General features: G+C 40.5%; 2 protein-coding genes across 2 annotated transcripts; one reads left to right on the forward strand and one right to left on the reverse strand.

Moving 5' to 3' along the window:
• Positions 1 to 2,108: 2,108 nt before the first annotated feature.
• On the reverse strand, positions 2,109 to 3,539 carry LOC128982479 (uncharacterized). Its single transcript, XM_054401442.1, has one exon. The coding sequence runs from the start codon at positions 3,537 to 3,539 to the stop codon at positions 2,109 to 2,111; it is 1,431 nt and encodes a 476-aa protein (XP_054257417.1).
• Positions 3,540 to 4,517: 978 nt separating this feature from the next.
• LOC128982480 (histone H3.v1-like) lies at positions 4,518 to 21,150 on the forward strand. Its single transcript, XM_054401443.1, has 15 exons — positions 4,518 to 4,522; positions 5,037 to 5,134; positions 5,456 to 5,537; positions 6,017 to 6,097; positions 6,295 to 6,375; positions 6,573 to 6,653; positions 6,851 to 6,931; positions 7,549 to 7,629; positions 7,828 to 7,908; positions 8,106 to 8,186; positions 8,245 to 8,325; positions 9,313 to 9,394; positions 11,460 to 11,555; positions 17,332 to 17,535; positions 20,953 to 21,150. The coding sequence occupies exons 1-15, from the start codon at positions 4,518 to 4,520 to the stop codon at positions 21,148 to 21,150; spliced, it is 1,413 nt and encodes a 470-aa protein (XP_054257418.1).
• Positions 21,151 to 21,645: the final 495 nt, after the last annotated feature.

Here is a 21,645-nt window from a genome sequence, read left to right on the forward strand (position 1 = left end):
ATTGCATTCTAAATTTATAAGGTTAATAATGTTGGTAGGAAGTCTTTAATTGTATGATAAAAGAGTCGACTTAAAAGTTAGATTGAGATGCTTAGCATTAATAATTGTCATAAATAATCTACAAATTCCAGTTTATTGTTATTATTGAAACTGCTGTACTCGTGTACTTATATTATGTACGGGTAATATACATTCACCGTAAGTATATTCATGGATCAACTAATTATTTGGGATTAATGCTTTCAAACTCGGACTTAAAAAGGATTTTATTGTAATGTATTTTGTTGGTATTGTTACATTTCACTGAACAAAAATCATAAAGTAGAAAGGTTATTAATTTGCCTTAGTAACACTAGAAAATGAGTTTCCTTTGATTGTATAACTATGCAAAAAACATATTATGACATAGATTTATAAAAACATACAGATATGACATATAAAAATTAAGCCTAACAACTAGCAGAGCAGAGTGAAGACGGCTCTAATTGTCGCGTGAAACGTTCAAGCGTAACGCCTTCAAACTACGAATAGGCCGGGGCTCAGGGGACTTCTTTACTCTCGCGGACAGTAAGCTGGACCATCAAAGATGTAGACTCTCGAAAACTATGAATTACCATACCTACCTAGGATTAAATATGTTCAACAAGCTGCCAAATGTCTGCCAAAACATGTCTGTAACTTTTTTAAGTAAAAAGCTCCATAAATGGCTTTTAAACAACCCTTTTACTTTCCCCTCCTATACCATAGTATATGGAGAAAGTATTGTTTTCGTCAAAATTTTCGAGTTTGAGTTTTGAGTGGATATATTCGTTTTGGGTCCCCCTGGACCCAAAAAAGGGGTTTTCAAAGTGATGTCTGTGTGTGTGTGTGTGTGTGTGTGTGTGTGTGTGTGTGTGTGTGTGTCCGTTAGCGCGATAACTTGAGCAAAAATGATCAGATTTTGATGACATTTGGTAGAAACGTGTAAACCTACGTTTATTCGAACGAGTTCGCGAACTAGCATGATTGGACTATGGGAATGGGGGTTTATGGGGGGTTTTATTTATTTATTTATTATTATTTTTTGGCCAGCATTGGACCACTTAAGTCAATATAATGGTCAGGTACTTTTTAAATTCTTTTTAAATTCTGTCTCTTCTTCTTGTCCGCCCAATACTTCTTCATTCTTTCCGACCGTTGTTTTCTTTCTTCTTCCGAAACCACTCTTCCTTGTCTCTGATTGTTTGCTCCTATTGGCAGGATGATATATTTGTTTTTGAGTACTGCAAGTGCCTCTGACTTATTTTACAAATCTTCTGAAGCAAACCACGTGACGCACAATCAGCGGGGTTGTCCGTTGAGGGAACGTAGCGCCAGGAGTGAGAGGGGATCAATTCTTGGACTTGAGCAACTCTGTTGGCAACATACGTTTTTAGTCGATATGAAGGGGTGTGTAACCAAGTGAGGGTTATTGATGAATCACACCATAATGTAGTTTGAGAAAGGTCAATCTTTTCTTTGAAAATTGTACAACAGTAGGTTGTGAGTTTTGCAAGTAAGTGTGCACCACATAGTTCCAAACGGGGTAGAGTAACACGCTTCAAAGGAGCTACACGTGTTTTTGCGAGAATCTGACGAGTGATGATTTCTCCAGTTGAAAACTCACAGCGGAAGTATAAAACTGCTGAGTATCCTACTTCGGAGGCATCTGAAAATCCATGGAGTTGTAAGGAACATGTGGTAGTGAAATGGAACGAGCGAGGGATCTTAATACTTGAAGGTAGAGAGGTTTCATCAACGAAAATGTGCCATTTTTCGGCGAGTTCATTTGGAAGAGTGTCATCCCATTGGATACCCTGTGACCAGAGCATTTGCATGAGGGTTTTTGCCCACATAGTCACGGGTGACAAAAATCCGGTAGGGTCGAAAATGCGTGCTATAATGCTCAGCACTGATCGTTTTGTAGGAGGACCATCAGGGAGACATAAGTTGTAAGTGAAACAATCTGAAATGGGTGACCAATGTAGTTCGAGAATGGCGAAATGAGGGTGATTAGTGGCTTCGAAAAAGACTGGTGTTTCTAGATGATCTCGAGGCAAATCTTGGAGTATTTCTAGGCAATTAGATGTCTATTTTCTTAACTCGAAACCACCACGTGCAAGAAGTTCGATCAGCTGATCTCGTAGTTCTTTAGCTTCGTTGAGGGTATGAGCTCCACAGATGACGTCATCCACATACGTATGATCCCGTAAAACTTTGGCTGCTGCTGGGAAGGACCCTCCTTCGTCGTCAGCAAGTTGATGTAACGTTCTGATGGCATGGAAAGGTGAACTGCTTAGACCGTATGTAACTGTCGTTAATTTGTATGTGAAGATTTCTTGAGTCTTTGGATCACGCCATAAAATTAACTGATACTTCTGGTCGTCAGGGTGAACTTGAATGCAACGATACATTTTCCTTATATCGCAACTGAACACATAATTATGTGAACGAAAATTCAACAAAATGTCACAAATGTCAATTTGAAGTTTGCAACCGGTTAAAAGAATATGATTTAGTGCGACACCGGTACTGGTTTTGCAACTACCATCAAAAACTGTACGAAGTTTGGTTGTACTACTGGTTTCCTTCAGTACACCGTGATGAGGCAAATAGTAGTGTGGCTGCGAAAGATCGGAAGGGGATGCTTTGACCATGTGTCCGAGATGTTCATATTCAGTCATAAACTGTGTATACAATTCCTTGAAATTAGAGTTGGATTCAAACTTGCGTTCAATTGAGTGAAGTCTATGTTCAGCAGCAGATTTTGAAGTGCCCAGTGGTTGATGTTGGCCCTTGAAAGGGAGTCGAACCACATATGTTCCATCTGGAGAGAGGGAGTTAGTTGATTTGAAGTGATCTTCAGCGAGGCGATCGTCTTCAGAGCTAAGATTGCACTGCGGTACCTCTTCTTGTTGCCAAAAGCGAAGTAGAGTATTATGTAGGTCGTCCGTAGTGGAGAGTAGAGACGAATGGCATGAAGTGGGAGAAGAGTTAGACAAAGTTGGTGCATTGCCCATTAACACAAATCCCAATCGTGTTCCAATAACGAATGGAAGGTTTGAGCCCAATGGGTAAGATTGGTGAGTAAGAAGTTCTGGAAACAAAGCACCTCCTATGAGAATGTCAATATTCTGAGGAATATGAAAGGTCGGATCTGCGAGGACAAAAGGTTTTACCAGTTCGTAAACCTCAAAAGAGAGTTGAGTACGAGGCAAAGGAGCGGAAATTCTATCTAGAATATGGAAAGGTTGATTTGAAGCAATTACTTCACTGCCTAGTTCAAGGAGTGCATGTCCCTTTGTTGAGGATTGCGATGCAGAGATTCCCACGATTGTGTGAGTAGAACGGTGACGAGAGACGTTTAATAGCTGTGCTGCCCTTTCCGTAATGAAATTGAGTTGACTTCCACTGTCGAGCAGACATCGAAAGACATGAGATATTCCATTAGTAGCGGTAATTTTAATGAGAGCGGTGCCTAGCAGTACCGTAGTTGCAGGCTGAGAAATTGAGAGCGACATTTCTGGTTGAGCTGAAGCGACTACAGAAGGTGTAGCAGTTGAAGGTTTTGAGGGTTTGGTTACAGGAGGAGGTTGCACCGACTTTACAACATTTTCAAAATGTAACAAGGTGTGGTGTTTTTGTTTACATTTAAGACATGTGCCTGTTGAGCGACAATCTTTGAGTGTGTGATTGCCAAGACATGAAATACATTTATTTTGCTCTTTTACAAGTTTGTAACGTTCGTTTGGAGTTTTTTTAGCAAAAAACCTTACACATGTAGATTTTGTGATCGGTTTGCTGACAGGCAAAGCATGATGGAAATGTTTTTACAGTAGTGGAGTGATCATCTGAGCTCACAAGTGCTCACAATAGCGGATGCTTGGTTTAGAGTAATTTTTACTAAATGTGAGGGCAGGCTTTGAGTTAGCCTTGTGACAAAAAGTCGAAGAGTGTAGGTTAGCATCGTCATTGTTTGAGCATTCTTCGTTGAGAAATTTAATGATGTCATCAACAGATGGCAACGAATGAGTTTCACACGATTTAAATGAGCGGTAATGTTCAAGTTTTTGCTGTATATTTTTATTAAGTCTAAGGAGCAAATGAGCTGACAGCAAAGGATTGTCATTGGTTGTGATGTCACTTTCTAAAGCAATAAGTGATTGTGTATGTTCCAGAAAATGATTTAGAAATTCACGTATTGATTTTGTATTTTCAAATGTGGCAATAGGAAGATCCAATATAGCATTTAAATGTAAAGCAGTTAAGCGTCTGTGATTGTGGTATCGATCGCGCAACAAATTGTATGCTATTTCGTAGTTAAAAGCACTGATGTTTAAGTTTTTAATTAAATTTAGAGGTTCTTCAGTTAGACAGCTTAGTAGGTATTGAAATTTTGATACTGGAGACAGAGATGTGTTGAGGTGTACAGCGCTATCAAAATGATTGATGAAATTAATCCATTCGGTTGAGTTTTCCGAGAAGGTTTTCAAGTCAAAATGCGGTAGGCGGACAGGTTGCACGAAAGCAGTACTGTTGTATTCTTAGAATACAACAGTAGTTGTGTATAGTTCCCTGTGTAGTGGGATGTTTTGACAGGTCTATTAGTGCGGTATCAATCCCGACTGCCAATCACAGTCTAGACAGATCCTCCACCTCCCCCACACGTCAGCTACCAGGGTGCAAGAATACAACAGTAGTTGTGTATAGTTCCCTGTGTAGTGGGATGTTTTGACAGGTCTGTTAGTGCGGTATCAATCCCGGCTGCCAATCACAGTCTAGACAGATCCCCCCACCTCCCCTACACGTCAGCTACCAAGGTACAAGAATACAACAGTAGTTGTGTATAGTTGTCTGTGTAGTGGGATGTTTTGACAGGTCTGTTAAAGCGGTATCAATCCCGGCTGCCAATCACAGTCTAGACAGATCCCCCAACCTCCCCCACACGTCAGCTACCAAGGTACAAGAATACAACAGTAGTTGTGTATAGTTCCCTGTGTAGTGGGATGTTTTGACAGGTCTGTTAGTGCGGTATCAATCCCGGCTGCCAATCACAGTCTAGACAGATCCCCCAACCTCCCCCACACGTCAGCTACCAAGGTACAAGAATACAACAGTAGTTGTGTATAGTTCCCTGTGTAGTGGGATGTTTTGACAGGTCTGTTAGTGCGGTATCAATCCCGGCTGCCAATCACAGTCTAGACAGATCCCCCCACCTCCCCTACACGTCAGCTACCAAGGTACAAGAATACAACAGTAGTTGTGTATAGTTGTCTGTGTAGTGGGATGTTTTGACAGGTCTGTTAGTGCGGTATCAATCCCGGCTGCCAATCACAGTCTAGACAGATCCTCCACCTCCCCCACACGTCAGCTACCGAGGTACAAAAATACAACAGTAGTTGTGTATAGTTCCCTGTGTAGTGAGATGTTTTGACAGGTCTGTTAGTGCGGTATCAATCCCGGCTGCCAATCACAGTCCAGACAGATCCCCCCACCTCCCCTACACGTCAGCTACCAAGGTACAAGAATACAACAGTAGTTGTGTATAGTTGTCTGTTTAGTGAGATGTTTTGACAGGTCTGTTAGTGCGGTATCAATCCCGGCTGTCAATCACAGTCTAGGCAGATCCCACCACCTCCCCCACACGTCAGCTACCAAGGTACAAGAATACAACAGTATTTGTGTATAGTTCCCTGTGTAGTGAGATGTTTTGACAGGTCTGTTAGTGCGGTATCAATCCCGGCTGCCAATCACAGTCTAGGCAGATCCCACCACCTCCCCAACACGTCAGCTACCAAGGTACAAGAATACAACAGTAGTTGTGTATAGTTGTCTGTGTAGTGGGATGTTTTGACAGGTCTGTTAGTGCGGTATCAATCCCTGCTGCCAATAACAGTCTAGACAGATCCACCCCACCTCCCCTACACGTCAGCTACCAAGGTACAAGAATACAACAGTAGTTGTGTATAGTTGTCTGTGTAGTGGGATGTTTTGACAGGTCTGTTAGTGCGGTATCAATCCCGGCTGCCAATCACAGTCTAGACAGATCCTCCACCTCCCCCACACGTAAGCTACCAAGGTACAAGAATACAACAGTAGTTGTGTATAGTTCCCTGTGTAGTGAGATGTTTTGACAGGTCTGTTAGTGTGGTATCAACCCCGGCTGCCAATCACAGTCTAGACAGATCCTCCACCTCCCCCACACGTCAGCTACCAAGACACAAGAATACAACAGTAGTTGTGTATAGTTCCCTGTGTAGTGGGATGTTTTGACAGGTCTGTTAGTGCGGTATCAATCCCGGCTGCCAATCACAGTCTAGACAGATCCTCCACCTCCCCCACACGTAAGCTACCAAGGTACAAGAATACAACAGTAGTTGTGTATAGTTCCCTGTGTAGTGAGATGTTTTGAGAGGTCTGTTAGTGCGGTATCAACCCCGGCTGCCAATCACAGTCTAGACAGATCCTCCACCTCCCCTACACGTCAGCTACCAAGGTACAAGAATACAACAGTAGTTGTGTATAGTTGTCTGTGTAGTGAGATGTTTTGACAGGTCTGTTAGTGCGGTACCAATCCCGGCTGCCAATCACAGTCTAGACAGATCCTCAACCTCCCCCACACGTCAGCTACCAAGGTACAAGAATACAACAGTAGTTGTGTATAGTTCCCTGTGTAGTGGGATGTTTTGACTGGTTTATTAGTGCGGTATCAATCCCGGCTGCCAATCACAGTCTAGACAGATCCCACCACCTCTCCACACGTCAGCTACCAAGGTACAAGAATACAACAGTAGTTGTGTATAGTTCTCTGTGTAGTGGGATGTTTTGACAGGTCTGTTAGTGCAGTATCAATCCCGGCTGCCAATCACAGTCTAGACAGATCCCCCACCTCCCCTACACGTCAGCTACCAAGGTACAAGAATACAACAGTAGTTGTGTATAGTTCTCTGTGTAGTGGGATGTTTTGACAGGCCTGTTAGTGCGGTATCAATCCCGACTGCCAATCACAGTCTAGGCAGATCCCACCACCTCCCCCACACGTCAGCTACCAAGGTACAAGAATACAATAGTAGTTGTGTATAGTTCTCTGTGTAGTGGGATGTTTTGACAGATCTGTTAGTGCGGTATCAATCCCGACTGCCAATCACAGTCTAGACAGATCCCACCACCTCCCCCACACGTCAGCTACCAGGGTGCAAGAATACAACAGTAGTTGTGTATAGTTCCCTGTGTAGTGGGATGTTTTGACTGGTCTGTTAGTGCGGTATCAATCCCGGCTGCCAATCACAGTCTAGACAGATCCCACCACCTCTCCACACGTCAGCTACCAAGGTACAAGAATACAACAGTAGTTGTGTATAGTTCTCTGTGTAGTGGGATGTTTTGACAGGTCTGTTAGTGCGGTATCAATCCCGGCTGCCAATCACAGTCTAGACAGATCCCCCCACCTCCCCCACACGTCAGCTACCAAGGTACAAGAATACAACAGTAGTTGTGTATAGTTCTCTGTGTAGTGGGATGTTTTGACAGGTCTGTTAGTGTGGTATCAATCCCGGCTGCCAATCACAGTCTAGACAGATCCTCCACCTCCCCTACACGTCAGCTACCAAGGTACAAGAATACAACAGTAGTTGTGTATAGTTCTCTGTGTAGTGGGATGTTTTTAAAGGTCTGTTAGTGCGGTATCAATCCCGACTGCCAATCACAGTCTAGGCAGATCCCACCACCTCCCCAACACGTCAGCTACCAAGGTACAAGAATACAACAGTAGTTGTGTATAGTTCTCTGTGTAGTGGGATGTTTTGACAGGTCTGTTAGTGCGGTATCAATCCCGGCTGCCAATCACAGTCTAGACAGATCCCCCACCTCCCCTACACGTCAGCTACCAAGGTACAAGAATACAACAGTAGTTGTGTATAGTTGTCTGTGTAGTGGGATGTTTTGACAGGTCTGTTAGTGCGGTATCAATCCCGGCTGCCAATCACAGTCTAGACAGATCCTCCACCTCCCCCACACGTCAGCTACCAAGGTACAAGAATACAACAGTAGTTGTGTATAGTTCCCTGTGTAGTGAGATGTTTTGACAGGTCTGTTAGTGCGGTATCAATCCCGGCTGCCAATCACAGTCTAGACAGATCCCCCACCTCCCCTACACGTCAGCTACCAAGGTACAAGAATACAACAGTAGTTGTGTATAGTTGTCTGTGTAGTGGGATGTTTTGACAGGTCTGTTAGTGCGGTATCAATCCCGGCTGCCAATCACAGTCTAGACAGATCCTCCACCTCCCCCACACGTCAGCTACCAAGGTACAAGAATACAACAGTAGTTGTGTATAGTTTCCTGTGTAGTGAGATGTTTTGACAGGTCTGTTAGTGCGGTATCAATCCCGGCTGCCAATCACAGTCTAGGCAGATCCCACCACCTCCCCCACACGTCAGCTACCAAGGTACAAGAATACAACAGTAGTTGTGTATAGTTCTCTGTGTAGTGGGATGTTTTGACAGGTCTGTTAGTGCGGTATCAATCCCGACTGCCAATCACAGTCTAGACAGATCCCACCACCTCCCCCACACGTCAGCTACCAGGGTGCAAGAATACAACAGTAGTTGTGTATAGTTCCCTGTGTAGTGGGATGTTTTGACTGGTCTGTTAGTGCGGTATCAATCCCGGCTGCCAATCACAGTCTAGACAGATCCCACCACCTCTCCACACGTCAGCTACCAAGGTACAAGAATACAACAGTAGTTGTGTATAGTTCTCTGTGTAGTGGGATGTTTTGACAGGTCTGTTAGTGCGGTATCAATCCCGGCTGCCAATCACAGTCTAGACAGATCCTCCACCTCCCCCACACGGTTACCTCCCGCTATCTCCGCGTCCCGGCACCTCCGTGTCCCGCCACCTCCGAATTTCAGAGTGACCCCTATAATCCTCGGTTAATACCTGCGTTAAGACTTTCCGTCCTAACCTAATCTAACCTAACTTAACCAAACCTAACTTAACCTAACCTTACCTAACTTAACCTAACCTAACCTAACCTAACCTAACTTAACCCACGGGTTAAATTTTCATCAAATCTTCCATCCAATGACATCCATGCAATGACAGCTACCAACGCAGGCAATGACGGGATTATAACGGTCACTCAAGAATTCGGAGGTGGCGGGACAGATTTGGGTTCGGAGGTGGTGGAACGCGGAGATAGCAGGAGCACACGACCCACACGTCAGTCAGCAAGGTGCAAGAATAAAACAGTAGTTGTGTATAGTTCTCTGTGTAGTGGGATGTTTTGACAGGTCTGTTAGTGCGGTATCAATCCCGACTGCCAATCACAGTCTAGACAGATCCCCCCAGCTCCCCCACACGTCAGTCACCAAGGTACAAGAATACAACAGTAGTTGTGTACAGTTCCCTGTGTAGTGGGATGTTTTGACAGGTCTGTTAGTGCGGTATCAATCCCGGCTGCCAATCACAGTCTAGACAGATCCCCCCAGCTCCCCCACACGTCAGTCACCAAGGTACAAGAATACAACAGTAGTTGTGTACAGTTCCCTGTGTAGTGGGATGTTTTGACAGGTCTGTTAGTGCGGTATCAATCCCGGCTGCCAATCACAGTCTAGACAGATCCTCCACCTCCCCCACACGTCAGCTACCAGGGTGCAAGAATACAACAGTAGTTGTGTACAGTTCCCTGTGTAGTGGGATGTTTTGACAGGTCTGTTAGTGCGGTATCAATCCCGACTGCCAATCACAGTGTAGACAGATCCCCCCAGCTCCGCCACACGTCAGTCACCAAGGTACAAGAATACAACAGTAGTTGTGTACAGTTCCCTGTGTAGTGGGATGTTTTGACAGGTCCGTTAGTGCGGTATCAATCCCGGCTGCCAATCACAGTCTAGACAGATCCTCCACCTCCCCTACACGTCAGCTACCAAGGTACAAGAATGCAACAGTAGTTGTGTATAGTTCCCTGTGTAGTGGGATGTTTTGACAGGTCTGTTAGTGCGGTATCAATCCCGGCTGCCAATCACAGTCTAGACAGATCCCCCCACCTCCCCTACACGTCAGCTACCAAGGTACAAGAATGCAACAGTAGTTGTGTATAGTTCCCTGTGTAGTGGGATGTTTTGACAGGTCTGTTAGTGCGGTATCAATCCCGACTGCCAATCACAGTCTAGACAGATCCCCCCACCTCCCCCAAACGCGCTCACTCCAAGAAACCCATTTATTTCCTCACGGTTATTTAAGAATGGCGGCGGCAATTGGCACGAGTTGTAACGTAGACCTTGATTCATTCATGACTCTGGGCCGTTATATTATCGCCAATTTATTTCCGCCGCCATCTCAGCTGATTTCCATCGGCTCGCGGTATCTTTGCCTCCATCTCTCTTTGTTTGCTCCCATCTGTCAGTGTATAATTAACAGTCTTATCTCCCTTGATAACGGTTTCCCACGGTGGTGGCTTCGTTGATTAATTTGACGGTTTAATGCTGGTGATGAGTAATTTTAATGTCGTCAACTTCTGTCTTTTTTCAATTGAATTTTTAAACATTATCCTCGTGAAGATGTTGTTACTTAGTAAACCATACCGAAATAATATTTATCGGTGGGTCTCGCCCGAACACTCACTAAGTAGCATGAAACATTCCGTACTCATACTTGACGGCATTTTACCCATGAGCAGATAGAAAGTGTTACGTTCACAACATTTCTAAAGCACGTTTTACTCCAGAGATTTCGAGTTCCACTTAGTTTGGCGCCCGATCCACCGAAACTAAGTGAATCAACGGCGACAAACTCTGTATATCCAGTCCGTTGCCGTTACGCATCCCTTTCCCTCCCTCCATCACTCTCTCTCTCGTTACCAATTGAATAGTATACATCATCCTTCGTAAAACTTTTTGATGTTATATTTTTATATTTGTGAAGTTTGAAATTAGACAGTCAGAAAATACTCCTCAGTATTACCCAAATACATCAGGCACCGATTGGGTTTGATTGATGTTCGCTAGTAAATCAAATTTTGCCACAATCCTTCGGTAGTGTCCCAATATAGGTCATGTGCCGATTCCGCGGGGTGGAGATGTGCCGCCGCTGCGTATTGATCTGCTCGGCGATCTTGCAGGCTAGTTTCTGGCAATATTTCGTGATTTCGTCCCACTAAAGTAGCTTTGTTTATATCATATCAGTGTTAGCCTTCGTGTACATGCTGTAAGCAACATGACATCGAAGGATGGCAATAAAACGAAACTTCTTACCAGCTTTTAAAATATTTCATTTTACTTGTATGACAACGATGTATGGCAATTAAATTCATTTTGAAAGCTGAATTCATCATGTACACTAAGTAGAAACATGCAGGTTTTCTAGAGCAGTCGCAATTGCCCCCCTGTGTAAGCTATGGTGTAAACACTTTTGAGTATTCTGAACCCTGTTTGCTCAGAGAGTTCGGTTGGAGCTCAGTCCTAAGGCTGCGCGTGTGTCTTATACGTACACTGACTTGATGCGGCACTACAATCTACAGCTAGTGGAGCCACCTGTTGGCTGCAAAATGTAGCGAGAAAATGGTCCGAGTTCCATTCCCGCGCGACGCTACATTCTACGGTGCGCCGTAAAATGTAGCGCGCTGCAGACTGTCGCTAGTGGAGCCACCTTCGTTTGATCGCTGCCTTCCCATTCCTTCAACTGACCAGCTACAATTTGCAGCGCGGCAATCTACGGCAAGTGGAGCCGCGGCCTAACCCGTGTGTGAGTAGGGCCGACTATCGGTTAGCAGCATTCCCTAGGCAAACAGGGTATAGGCATAGAAAGGTGGTGTTAACCTAGTAGGCCTAATAAATTCTTTGCCTTTTCAATTATTAAAAAGCCGGCATTTTTTGTCGTTAGAAGCCAACAGCTTTTTATAGTTAGAAGCCAACAGCTTTTTCATGGTTAGAAGCCAACAGCATTTTTACGGTTAAAAGCCAATAGATTGTTGATGGTTAAAAAGCCAGCAGCTTTTTGATGATAAGAAGCCAACAGCTTTTTATGGTTAGAAGCCAACAACTTTTTATGGTTAGAAGCCAACCGCTTTTTAACGGCTAGAAACTGAACCATACCCAATATCGAGGTAAATTTTCCTCCAGTAGTAATCCTATGACATTTTATAAAACAAAACTTGAATGAAATACATTTCGTATCATCGTCAGCACTACGAGAGTACAGCGGAGGTCCAGTTAGGGGTTGTCTGCAGTCAGCCACGGATCGATGGTGGTGCAGCCAGAGACTGCTGAGTGCTGATCAGCGATCACAAAAGACCAAAAGATGGAGCACTCCTATACCTATAGCATTACGGGCTGTGAAGCCATGTCAGCCATCTTGGATATATCTAGAAACGCCAACTCGCGTTTAAAGAAGCTAAAAATTGCACTGTTCGTGCTTCAAATACATCGTCATTTAGCCCACTTAGGATATAGATAAACCGTTGAAATTTGGTGTACATATTCCTTATGAGACCTGGATTCTAATGGTTTACTTCAAATTCCCAACTTTACGTTATATATAATTTTAATTTGTAAAAGAAATCGAAAGCTTTAAACTCTTTTAAAACTGTAACATGAAAAAGTTGGTCTGCGAGGATTTTTTTTTATTTTTTGGACAGGAAAGTTTTGTAAGCGGGAAAGTTTTAGATTAAGAGTTAAATTATTTTTTTATGTAATCATTAGTTTTTTAACACCAGCCGTTTTCTTGATATGGCCGGTAGAACATTGGCGAAAAACCAAGCTTAGCGCTCAACCTGTCTGTCGAAAGCGTCCGAGCACCTGCCGTTCTCGGCGCTTGGCTTCAAGCAAAACATAATGTTATTTAAACGTATTCTCTAAATTTGAAACGTAAAAAGTCACCACAGAATCATATTAAATCATCTTATAATTTTTAAATATACCTTCTATCAGTTTACTTTAATATTAAACTGGCGGGATTACAAGGTAGGCCCTACAATAAAATGAAAATCTAGACAAGTAAATGTTTATTACTGTAGGCCTATTTAAAAAAATGTAAATGTCACAATGAAACTGAAATACAAAAATTTTTATACAGATTCAAATTTTTGTATATCCTAAAAATGAGACAACAAAATATGAAATAAATACAATCCATAATGTTATAAACAACCACATAATACTTTTTTTGATTAATTAATAAACCAAATTAAAATTACTGATATTTTAATGCACCCCATGTTAACTATTGATTAATGCATATGCATAAAATAGAAATGTACTAATATAAAATTAAATAAACATATATGGAAAAGGTTATGGAAAAGATCGGGTGATATACAATTTCAGAACACTTTTTGCAAAGTTCTTTTAATTTGGGGTGCTTGTAAATTTCTTGCAAAAACACCGTGTATCAACATAAAAATATTTCACTAACATAGTGTAGCCTACATTTTTTTACTGGCCCAGAAATGTAATAGTTTTAAGTAAGTGATTTCTAATTTTGTTTTTGTGCAATGAAGCACTGACGGTTTTACAATAATGATGAAGTCTAACTTTAAAATATTTTTTACAAATCACATAAAGCATTGCCAATCGGTGGCGAAATGTCCATGTACATCCCTACTGCAGGAGTGTTGAGTGGATGTGATGTAGTGAACACAGCGTGGTGTGAACAGTAGCCCTGGTACGGGGTGGGTATGAGCGCTCGCTACTAGCATGACTCATCGCCCCGCGGCCGCCATCTTACCTATGTCGCGCGCCAAAGTTGGCTTCAGCGGCCAGCCCCAGTGCTCCATCTATTGGTCTTTTGTGATCGCTGGTGCTGATGCACTGAAAAATCAATATCATTATTGATCCGAGCCACACATTATGGTTTATTTAGTTATAATTGTATAGCTTTATATAAATTGCATCATAATTTGTAAAGCGGAACTGATTAGATTAAGTACCCTACTCGATTTACAGTGGAAAGGATTGAATTTGGCGAAAAGTGGTAGCTGTCGTTGGACATATGGGTTTTTATGAAATGGTTTTGGACAAAGATAGCTTGATTAAATAAGTTACAAAGCTGCAAAGGTTATTCGCCCTGCTTTCATTATAGCTTATAATAGGCCTACGCCTCCAAGTGTATTGAAGTACTAAGTTACTAGCAATATAATTATTTTCTTGTATTTATTGCATAACATAATTACAATACAAATAAAGTGACGGGTGTGGCTTAAATGGCTGCTGTTTTAATCTCTCAATTATTAAAACGCCTTCATTATTATCCACTTCCGAATTATAGTGAATTGTAAGCACCAAAACTTATTTAATACAAATGGTATAACAATAGTATCTTTACATTCATTCCAGAGAATTTTAACAAAAGTTTGAACACGTAATATAATTAATGGTTGAAATATCTTTATCATCGCGTAATCATATAAACATGTACAATAAAATAAATTATATGTAAATGTGCTAAAGGGAAAATACTTTCTGTAATCAACTGGACGTAAGTTCTGTTGTGTTTTGTAAACTGAACATTCAAAGCGCGGTGTGATGTTAGTAAATAGCTGTGAGCCAAGAGTACTCACACTTTCTCGGAATCGTGTATTTTTATTGGTGAATTGTATGTTTAAAATTCTGCGATTTTAAACTCATGTCTTTGTGCGTTGGATTATTTGTCGTCGAAGGGCGAAAATGTTTCTTTAAGTAGGTCCTTACGTTATGAAAAGAGTTTCGATGTTGTTTATTCATTTATTTTTAATCTCGCTTCTTTATACGCTTGTACATCGTTCACTCTGAACATGGATTTATTCTATGTTTTTAAGGTACAACTTGATCAGCGTGAAAACAACACAATGTTTACTGTTAGTAATTATTGATCCATTCCAGGGCTAAATTAAATAAAAGTTTGGAGCTTGATTATTTTTCGCCAAAATTTAAAAACTAAAGTGGTTATGTTTTTGTAAAAGATTTTCCCTAGAAACTAATTTTTGTACAAAGGTTATAGAGGAAATAAAATTGGTTTGATGAATATTTACCGAACTAACTTTTATCCAATTACATTGCTTAAACCTACAAATCTTTTTACCGATCCTAAAATCGTTTCAGTAATCGACTATCGGTTTCACTCCCCACGTGGACTCTGGAATATCGTCGGTTTTTATCGAATCAGGCTTTGCGGGCCGCTGCCGCTGTCTAGCGAGCGGACGTTTGTTATTTGATGTGCGGCCCTTGGGGATTAAGACGGTACACTGCCCCCTGGTCCCCTCTAGGGGTAGTCTCGCCCCGCCCTCCACCGCCATTGGTCCATCGACCAGGGGGGTGCTAGGGGGGTGTGTGTTTTGTCCGAGATCCCGCTGGTGTATACTCTGTCATTAGCGTTCTGTATAATAAACTACTTCTTTCCTCGATGCAAATTTTTGTTTTCAAAGCCGCTATGCGTTTAGAAGGGTTTCCCCGACTAGGGTTTTAATAGTTGAGGTGGAAAAGCCCCTTGGTGTTTTGGTTATCCCCCCTTTGTAGTTGGTTCAGGTATATCTTTAGGGATGATAGTTTTGTGGTTTGACATTGAACACTTTGAAATGTTATAAATGTTAATCGTTTTTTAGGGGGGTTACCTTATATCTCTAGAGTTTTAATATAGTTTATTGTCCATATTTGGTACAATAACTTAGTTATGTACTTTGACATTTTTGTAAATTTAATAGTTTTCAAAGTGGGAAGGAAAGACCACTAAGAGGTTTTCATATACATCAATTCCCCGCCCCTTCTTGAATGATGATAGTTAAATTTTCAATACTGAGATTTTCACAATTTCAGTTCGCCCTTGTTCGCCTTTGGGTCATAAATTTAAACTCTCCTTGCCTACAAGTCTTGATTCATCTTATTTTTCTTATACATTTAAAGGTGTTTAAGAATAAAGTTACAGACACATAAACAAGTAGTGTTAGGTGAATATTTTTCATTATTTAATCGAACACTTGTAAACTGTATTTTTATACTTCCGGAACGGAACGGAAACCAACCACAATCTCGAGTCTAGAGACGTTTGTTTCCCGGTTTTCATTAAATTCAAACAATATTATATGGAGTATTATGGATGAATACTTACTGTAAGCTGAATACATCTAAATAAATATGATGATAATAGATTTGTACTTGGCAAATACACCAATGCGTATTTAAATAGTGAAAGATTGACGTTGAATGTTAATGATAGTACATCAATGGTAACTGTATGTAATACGATACGAAGGTTCTAAATCAAAGGACGTTGACGATAAGATGTCATAAAACACCACATTACAATAGTTGAACTTTTAAAACCCCAAGGGCCATGATTCAATCGCAGCCCATTGTCGTCAGAACTGCCTCGTCTTGTCGTGGGGTTGGAGGCTGCAGGCTGAAGAGAGATGGCGATAGTGACAGGTGGACGATGTAAACAGAGAGGGTCAAGGTCAATGACCTCGCGACCTTGGCTTATCACATCAGTCACGTGACTCAGTCAGCTGTTTATCAGCTGAAACCTACAGTAGCGCACGCCACACTATCACGACCCGCCGAATAAGCAGCGGGCCTCTGGGATAAATCAACTGTTTAGGCGATAGAATACAATATGTTCCACGTGCGTTTCGTTTACATATTTCTATTAGCTTATTTAATTTTTACTTACAAATTTTTGCAGAAAATTGGTAACTTTTGAACCACAGATTTTTTAAATGTGTTATGCTTTACATTTTAAAACTACTGTTCAAATTCGTGGCAATATTTTCCCGTACAGCATTTGTCTCAAACTCGTTTTTGGACAAACGGAGTTGAAATTTAATTTATTGAACTTGTAATGCAAGAGTCAAAAAAACTTGATTTTAAACGTCTAAGGTTAGCAATGATTCTTTACAACATTTTATAAAGAGGCTCTCTCTTGGCAGTTTTCATTAATTGAAATTACAATTTCTGTTGCAGTAATTTTTTGTAAGGGATTAAAATGCAATTGGTTCTCAAAACCTACAAAATTGTCTGTATTTTCCACACGGCTAAGATGACAATACATTTCTCCTTTCCCGTGAGTTTAAAGGAGGTAGTTATTGTATCTGGATATATTTAAGTCAATCGGAATGTAAACCTTTACTTGTGTACTTGTATTGGATATATTTGTTTGTATATAAGCGATCTACCTACTATATCCTTAGTAATTTGGAATTACCCCGGCACATATGTATTTTACCTGGCGTTCAGGTGGCACTCCCATATTGCAGGGTATAGTATAGTTGTAGGGAAGGTAATTGTGTAAACCACTTGTTTATGTACACTGGCTATGTTGTTTACCATGTTGTATTGTTGCAGGGTGGTCGAGGCAGTCAGTACGGTGGTGGTAGTGGGTCACCAGGCCCCGTGTATCCCCCCAGTGCCGGGTCCCCAGCAGGTCCGGGTCCTACACCTCCTCAGCAGTACCCTCCGTACCCTCACAGGTACCCTTCCCTGTACCCCGCGTCACCCTCGACACTTTCGCAGCAGCCACAGACCAGGCCGCCCTTCCCCGCACACCAGGTACGCTGACAACTAGGTTAAAGTATAGGTATTGTTTGTACAGACTAAATGCTAATTGTATGTTCCATATGATTACCGTGCAGTACCTCTAAAGCCATGTATCTCGAAGTAGTTTCAGCGACCTCAGGAACCGCGAACCAATTCTTTTTGCATTTTGTACGCTTTTACGGACACGGTACTTAGTTTGATTATACAGTTCCAAAGTCGAAACCTCAAATTAAGTTGAACTACTTGTCTATAAAAATTATGAAGTTAGTAGAAGAAGTAAAGTACTCTCTTTTAATGGGGTTTCGCGGTTGTAAGGGAAGCAATTAGGGCACCCGTGCCAGTAACATCCGTGGAACTCGTATATGTTTTCTCCATCAAAGCCGTCCACTTTCATTCCCTTTATAACAACCTCTTTACTTCGTCCAGCATGATTGATTGTCACGTCGCGTCTTTCCTCCTCCCAGGTAAGCCACTGTAGTGCAACAGCTGATTGGGTAGAAGACCGGTAACCATTTTTAGGGATTAGACCTATTGTATTTGGCTTTAAGAAGTTACGACGAAAGGCTAGATTGCACTCGCTAGCAATTGTTACTGACTCAAGAAACGGATCTACATTACATTGTTCAAGTAGTAATGATCTGAATTTGATACATGCTTGAGCTAAAATGTCAACATCTGACATACAGTATTCCAATAACTCTTTTTTAAAATTAAATTCATACTTTTTTGCAGACTGTTCATTGTACCAAATATCAAAGTCACTGTGAGTTTTCTCGAACATAGATTCAGGGCAATAGTACTTTTTATCAGGCATGGGACCTATGTAATTTTGATTTGCTATTGTATTAAACAAGTGTGGAAAATAACCCTTCTTTTTCTCCGGTGGGAGATCAAAAGCTTTTGGTAAGGCAGATAAGGACATGGGGAAGTAGCTAAGGGAGTCAATAAATCTAACGTTAGCAACTTCCATTAGTATTATTTTAGTTCCTCTGGGGGTGATGTTTGGTGTGAATTTAGTTTCTTCGAGGATATACCTAAGTATAAACTGAAAGTCGAACCCTTGTCCATTATGTGCGATTACACAGACATTTTTGAAACGTTTGCGGGTCTCCATTACATAGTCCATGAACTGCTTAATAGGATCGCTATCAAATATTTTATAACGTTCTGAACAAGATTCACATTCAATTCCTTTGATGCATTTGAAACAAAACTGCTGGGACACACACAAGTTTACTCTATGTACTTTTAGATTTGGGTCTGAGGGCAGGGCCTCATCCTGACGGGTTTCTAGATCAAAGAAAATAAATAGGTAGTCGCGGTCTTTTGGGCTTTTCTTGTCTATCTGAATGTAGCATTTATGATTAGGATCTTTAAATGTACCACAAGGGTGACAATATACCTCTCCACACACATGAACTGATTTACGTTTAGTAGGGAATATCATTTTTTCGCACCCTCGGCAGAACTTAATTGTTTTACAAATTTGTCTCTGATGGGCAATAAAGCACCGTTCATTTTTGAAAAAGCGGTTACAATAGCGGCAAGATATGCCGCCATCTTCCTCTACACAGGGAGGTGAGAAGGTGTGACAAGATGGACAGATATTTGAACATCTGTGTTGACCTTTATGATCATAGGGTATGTGACATGCGTCACAGAAATAATTGCAAACAAAAGCGGCTGTTAAGTTTGTAATAACATTATAGTGGTTATCATGGTACAATAAGTTGATTTTAAATTTCGCATCACTATTCCCACCAGAGAATTATACATCCCGACCCTTGCTATCGTAATTATACACAGTTATTTTATATTTCTTTAAGTGTGCCTGGAACTTTTCAAGTTCAGGGATACCTGATCCCTCTTCAGGTGTCAGTGTTCTTCAGATTTTACTAATGAATTGAAACTTGAGCACTGTACTTTTTACTATTACTTGCACTGTATTTTAATATATCTTATTAATACACCAACACTTTTGTAGAGTTGTACTACAAGTACATCTGATATGTGTGAACTGTGAGTGATGTCATCTTTCTGGTATACCAACTGTTGACAGCTATTTGTTCATGTAAACATATTTATGTACTACCTCAACTCAGAGGCTGTGGGTTTGAATCCTATTAGTCACTGATCTGGTGGGGTAAATATTTTGACTTTTGGTATTGAAGTGGGAGTAGTATGAATCTTTGATTCTAGAGGTTGTGGGTTTAAATCTTACTAGTATCCAACTGTTTAATAACTGGTATTTCCTGTGTTACATATTTCTGCCAAATTGTGATATAATCTTAACTTTGGACCTTAACTGCAACCTAATGTATGTAGTCCAAAACAAGTCTTTTTTGGAGTTAACTTAGTGTCAATGAATTTTTATTTAGTGCTTATTTTTATTGAGGTGTTGAATAACAAGAAACAAATTGGGTAACTTCATCAAGTTTATAGTAATGAATGTAATTGATTTTAATGACTTTCCTGTATCCTTGGTACTTGAAACTGGTATAGTATTACACTTGTACTACATTGTATTATATTTGTATTGTATAGTATTACATTTAATATTTGTACTGTTCTAATATACAATCACTTGTATATCTGATAGCAATGACTGATATGTGTTGATCTTATCACCACTGATTGTGGTTTCTGGTGTAACTTTTGTTGACAACTATTTTTTATGGATCAACAAACACATTTATGTACTACCTCAACTGTTTACTGTATCTTGTTGTATCCTATATTAAAACCTGTTATAATCATTGTGTGTTAACAGTTTTTGTTTAGTTAACCATATTATATTGAGGGTTTTGTTAAATGTTTAAATTTACTGTTTATGTCTTTGTTTGTGTTGTAACTGTAAACATATCTTTGTTGCCTGTGTATTGTGTATGACTATATTTCTTTATTCTTGTTTTATCTTAACTGAGGAGAGTTTGGAATATATGTTGACTTATCCTAATGTAATGCTAATAGCTCCTAATATAGCCTCTATTGTATCCTTTTTTCATACTGATGTTAAATTTGTATTATCTCTAGCTACTTTTCTATATTCCTGTATGGTGCTAATGACTATTACAATGTAATGTTGTTGATATAATCTACTGTTTTGATGTATTGCAATGTTAATATCTATGTTTGTTGTGACTGCTATAGTCAAGAGTACAGATGAGAATCATGTCTGTTTAATTCTACAGTAAAAATTATACACCTATCAGTGATTTTGTATTTTAGAGCAATGAAAACTAATAATTTTATTGACAGCATAGAAAACCTATATAAAGAACAGAGGAGAAAAACTAAAACAAAGATAGGTAGTACATGTATTTAAATATACTTAACCTAGAGGAGGAGGAGGAGTGGAAGAAAAAAGAGGATGAGGTAAAGGAAGAAGAGGAGGAGTAGAAGGAAGAGGGATGAGGAGGAAAAAAGAAGGAGGAAAAAAAGAAGGAGGAGAGGAAGAAGGAAGAAAATAAGGAAAAGGTGGAAGAAGAAGAGAGGGTAAAGGAAGAAGAAGAGAAAAAGGAGGAAGAAGAGGAAAAGGAAGAGGAAAAGGAGAAGGAAGAGGAAAAGGAAGAGGAAGAGGAGGAAAAGGAGGAAGAGAAGGAGGAGAAGGATGCCCAATTCAAGTAAAACATTTGTGGTTTTTTATTCTTTAGAGGTCTACACTATCTAGACACACAATTAAACTGTAGCTGTAATCCTTTTCAATTGCATAATCTCTTAAGAGCTTAGGTGACCCAAGTTTCCACACCACGGTAAGCCTTTAGGCTAAGCCGTATGGGTCTTGGCGCGTTTTTGATTTAAGTGAGTTTCCCCTGGAGGCCTATTCTCACTATTATGGTAGTAGTTATTCTATAACAGATTTACTACTACTCATATTTTTTATGTTAACCTGCTTATCTTTAAAATGATATTTATTAGGTGTCCTGTTTTATTTTAGTACATTTCATTCTTGTTGTGCTTATTTTTAAAATTCATGAAGCTGATTACAGGGTGTATTGTTTATTTTAGTTTATGATTTATTAGGAATGAAGGAATATTGTTATCAGATTAAGGTCCTGAAGGAAAGGGGTTAGGGTTGGTGACATGGAGGGTAACACAACATGGTTTTTTGGTTTTTTAGGC

This window comes from Macrosteles quadrilineatus, unplaced genomic scaffold (assembly GCF_028750875.1).
Source record: "Macrosteles quadrilineatus isolate MER2022 unplaced genomic scaffold, UCM_ALF_1.0 Scaffold_375__1_contigs__length_83337, whole genome shotgun sequence".
NCBI classification, from domain to species: domain Eukaryota; kingdom Metazoa; phylum Arthropoda; class Insecta; order Hemiptera; family Cicadellidae; genus Macrosteles; species Macrosteles quadrilineatus.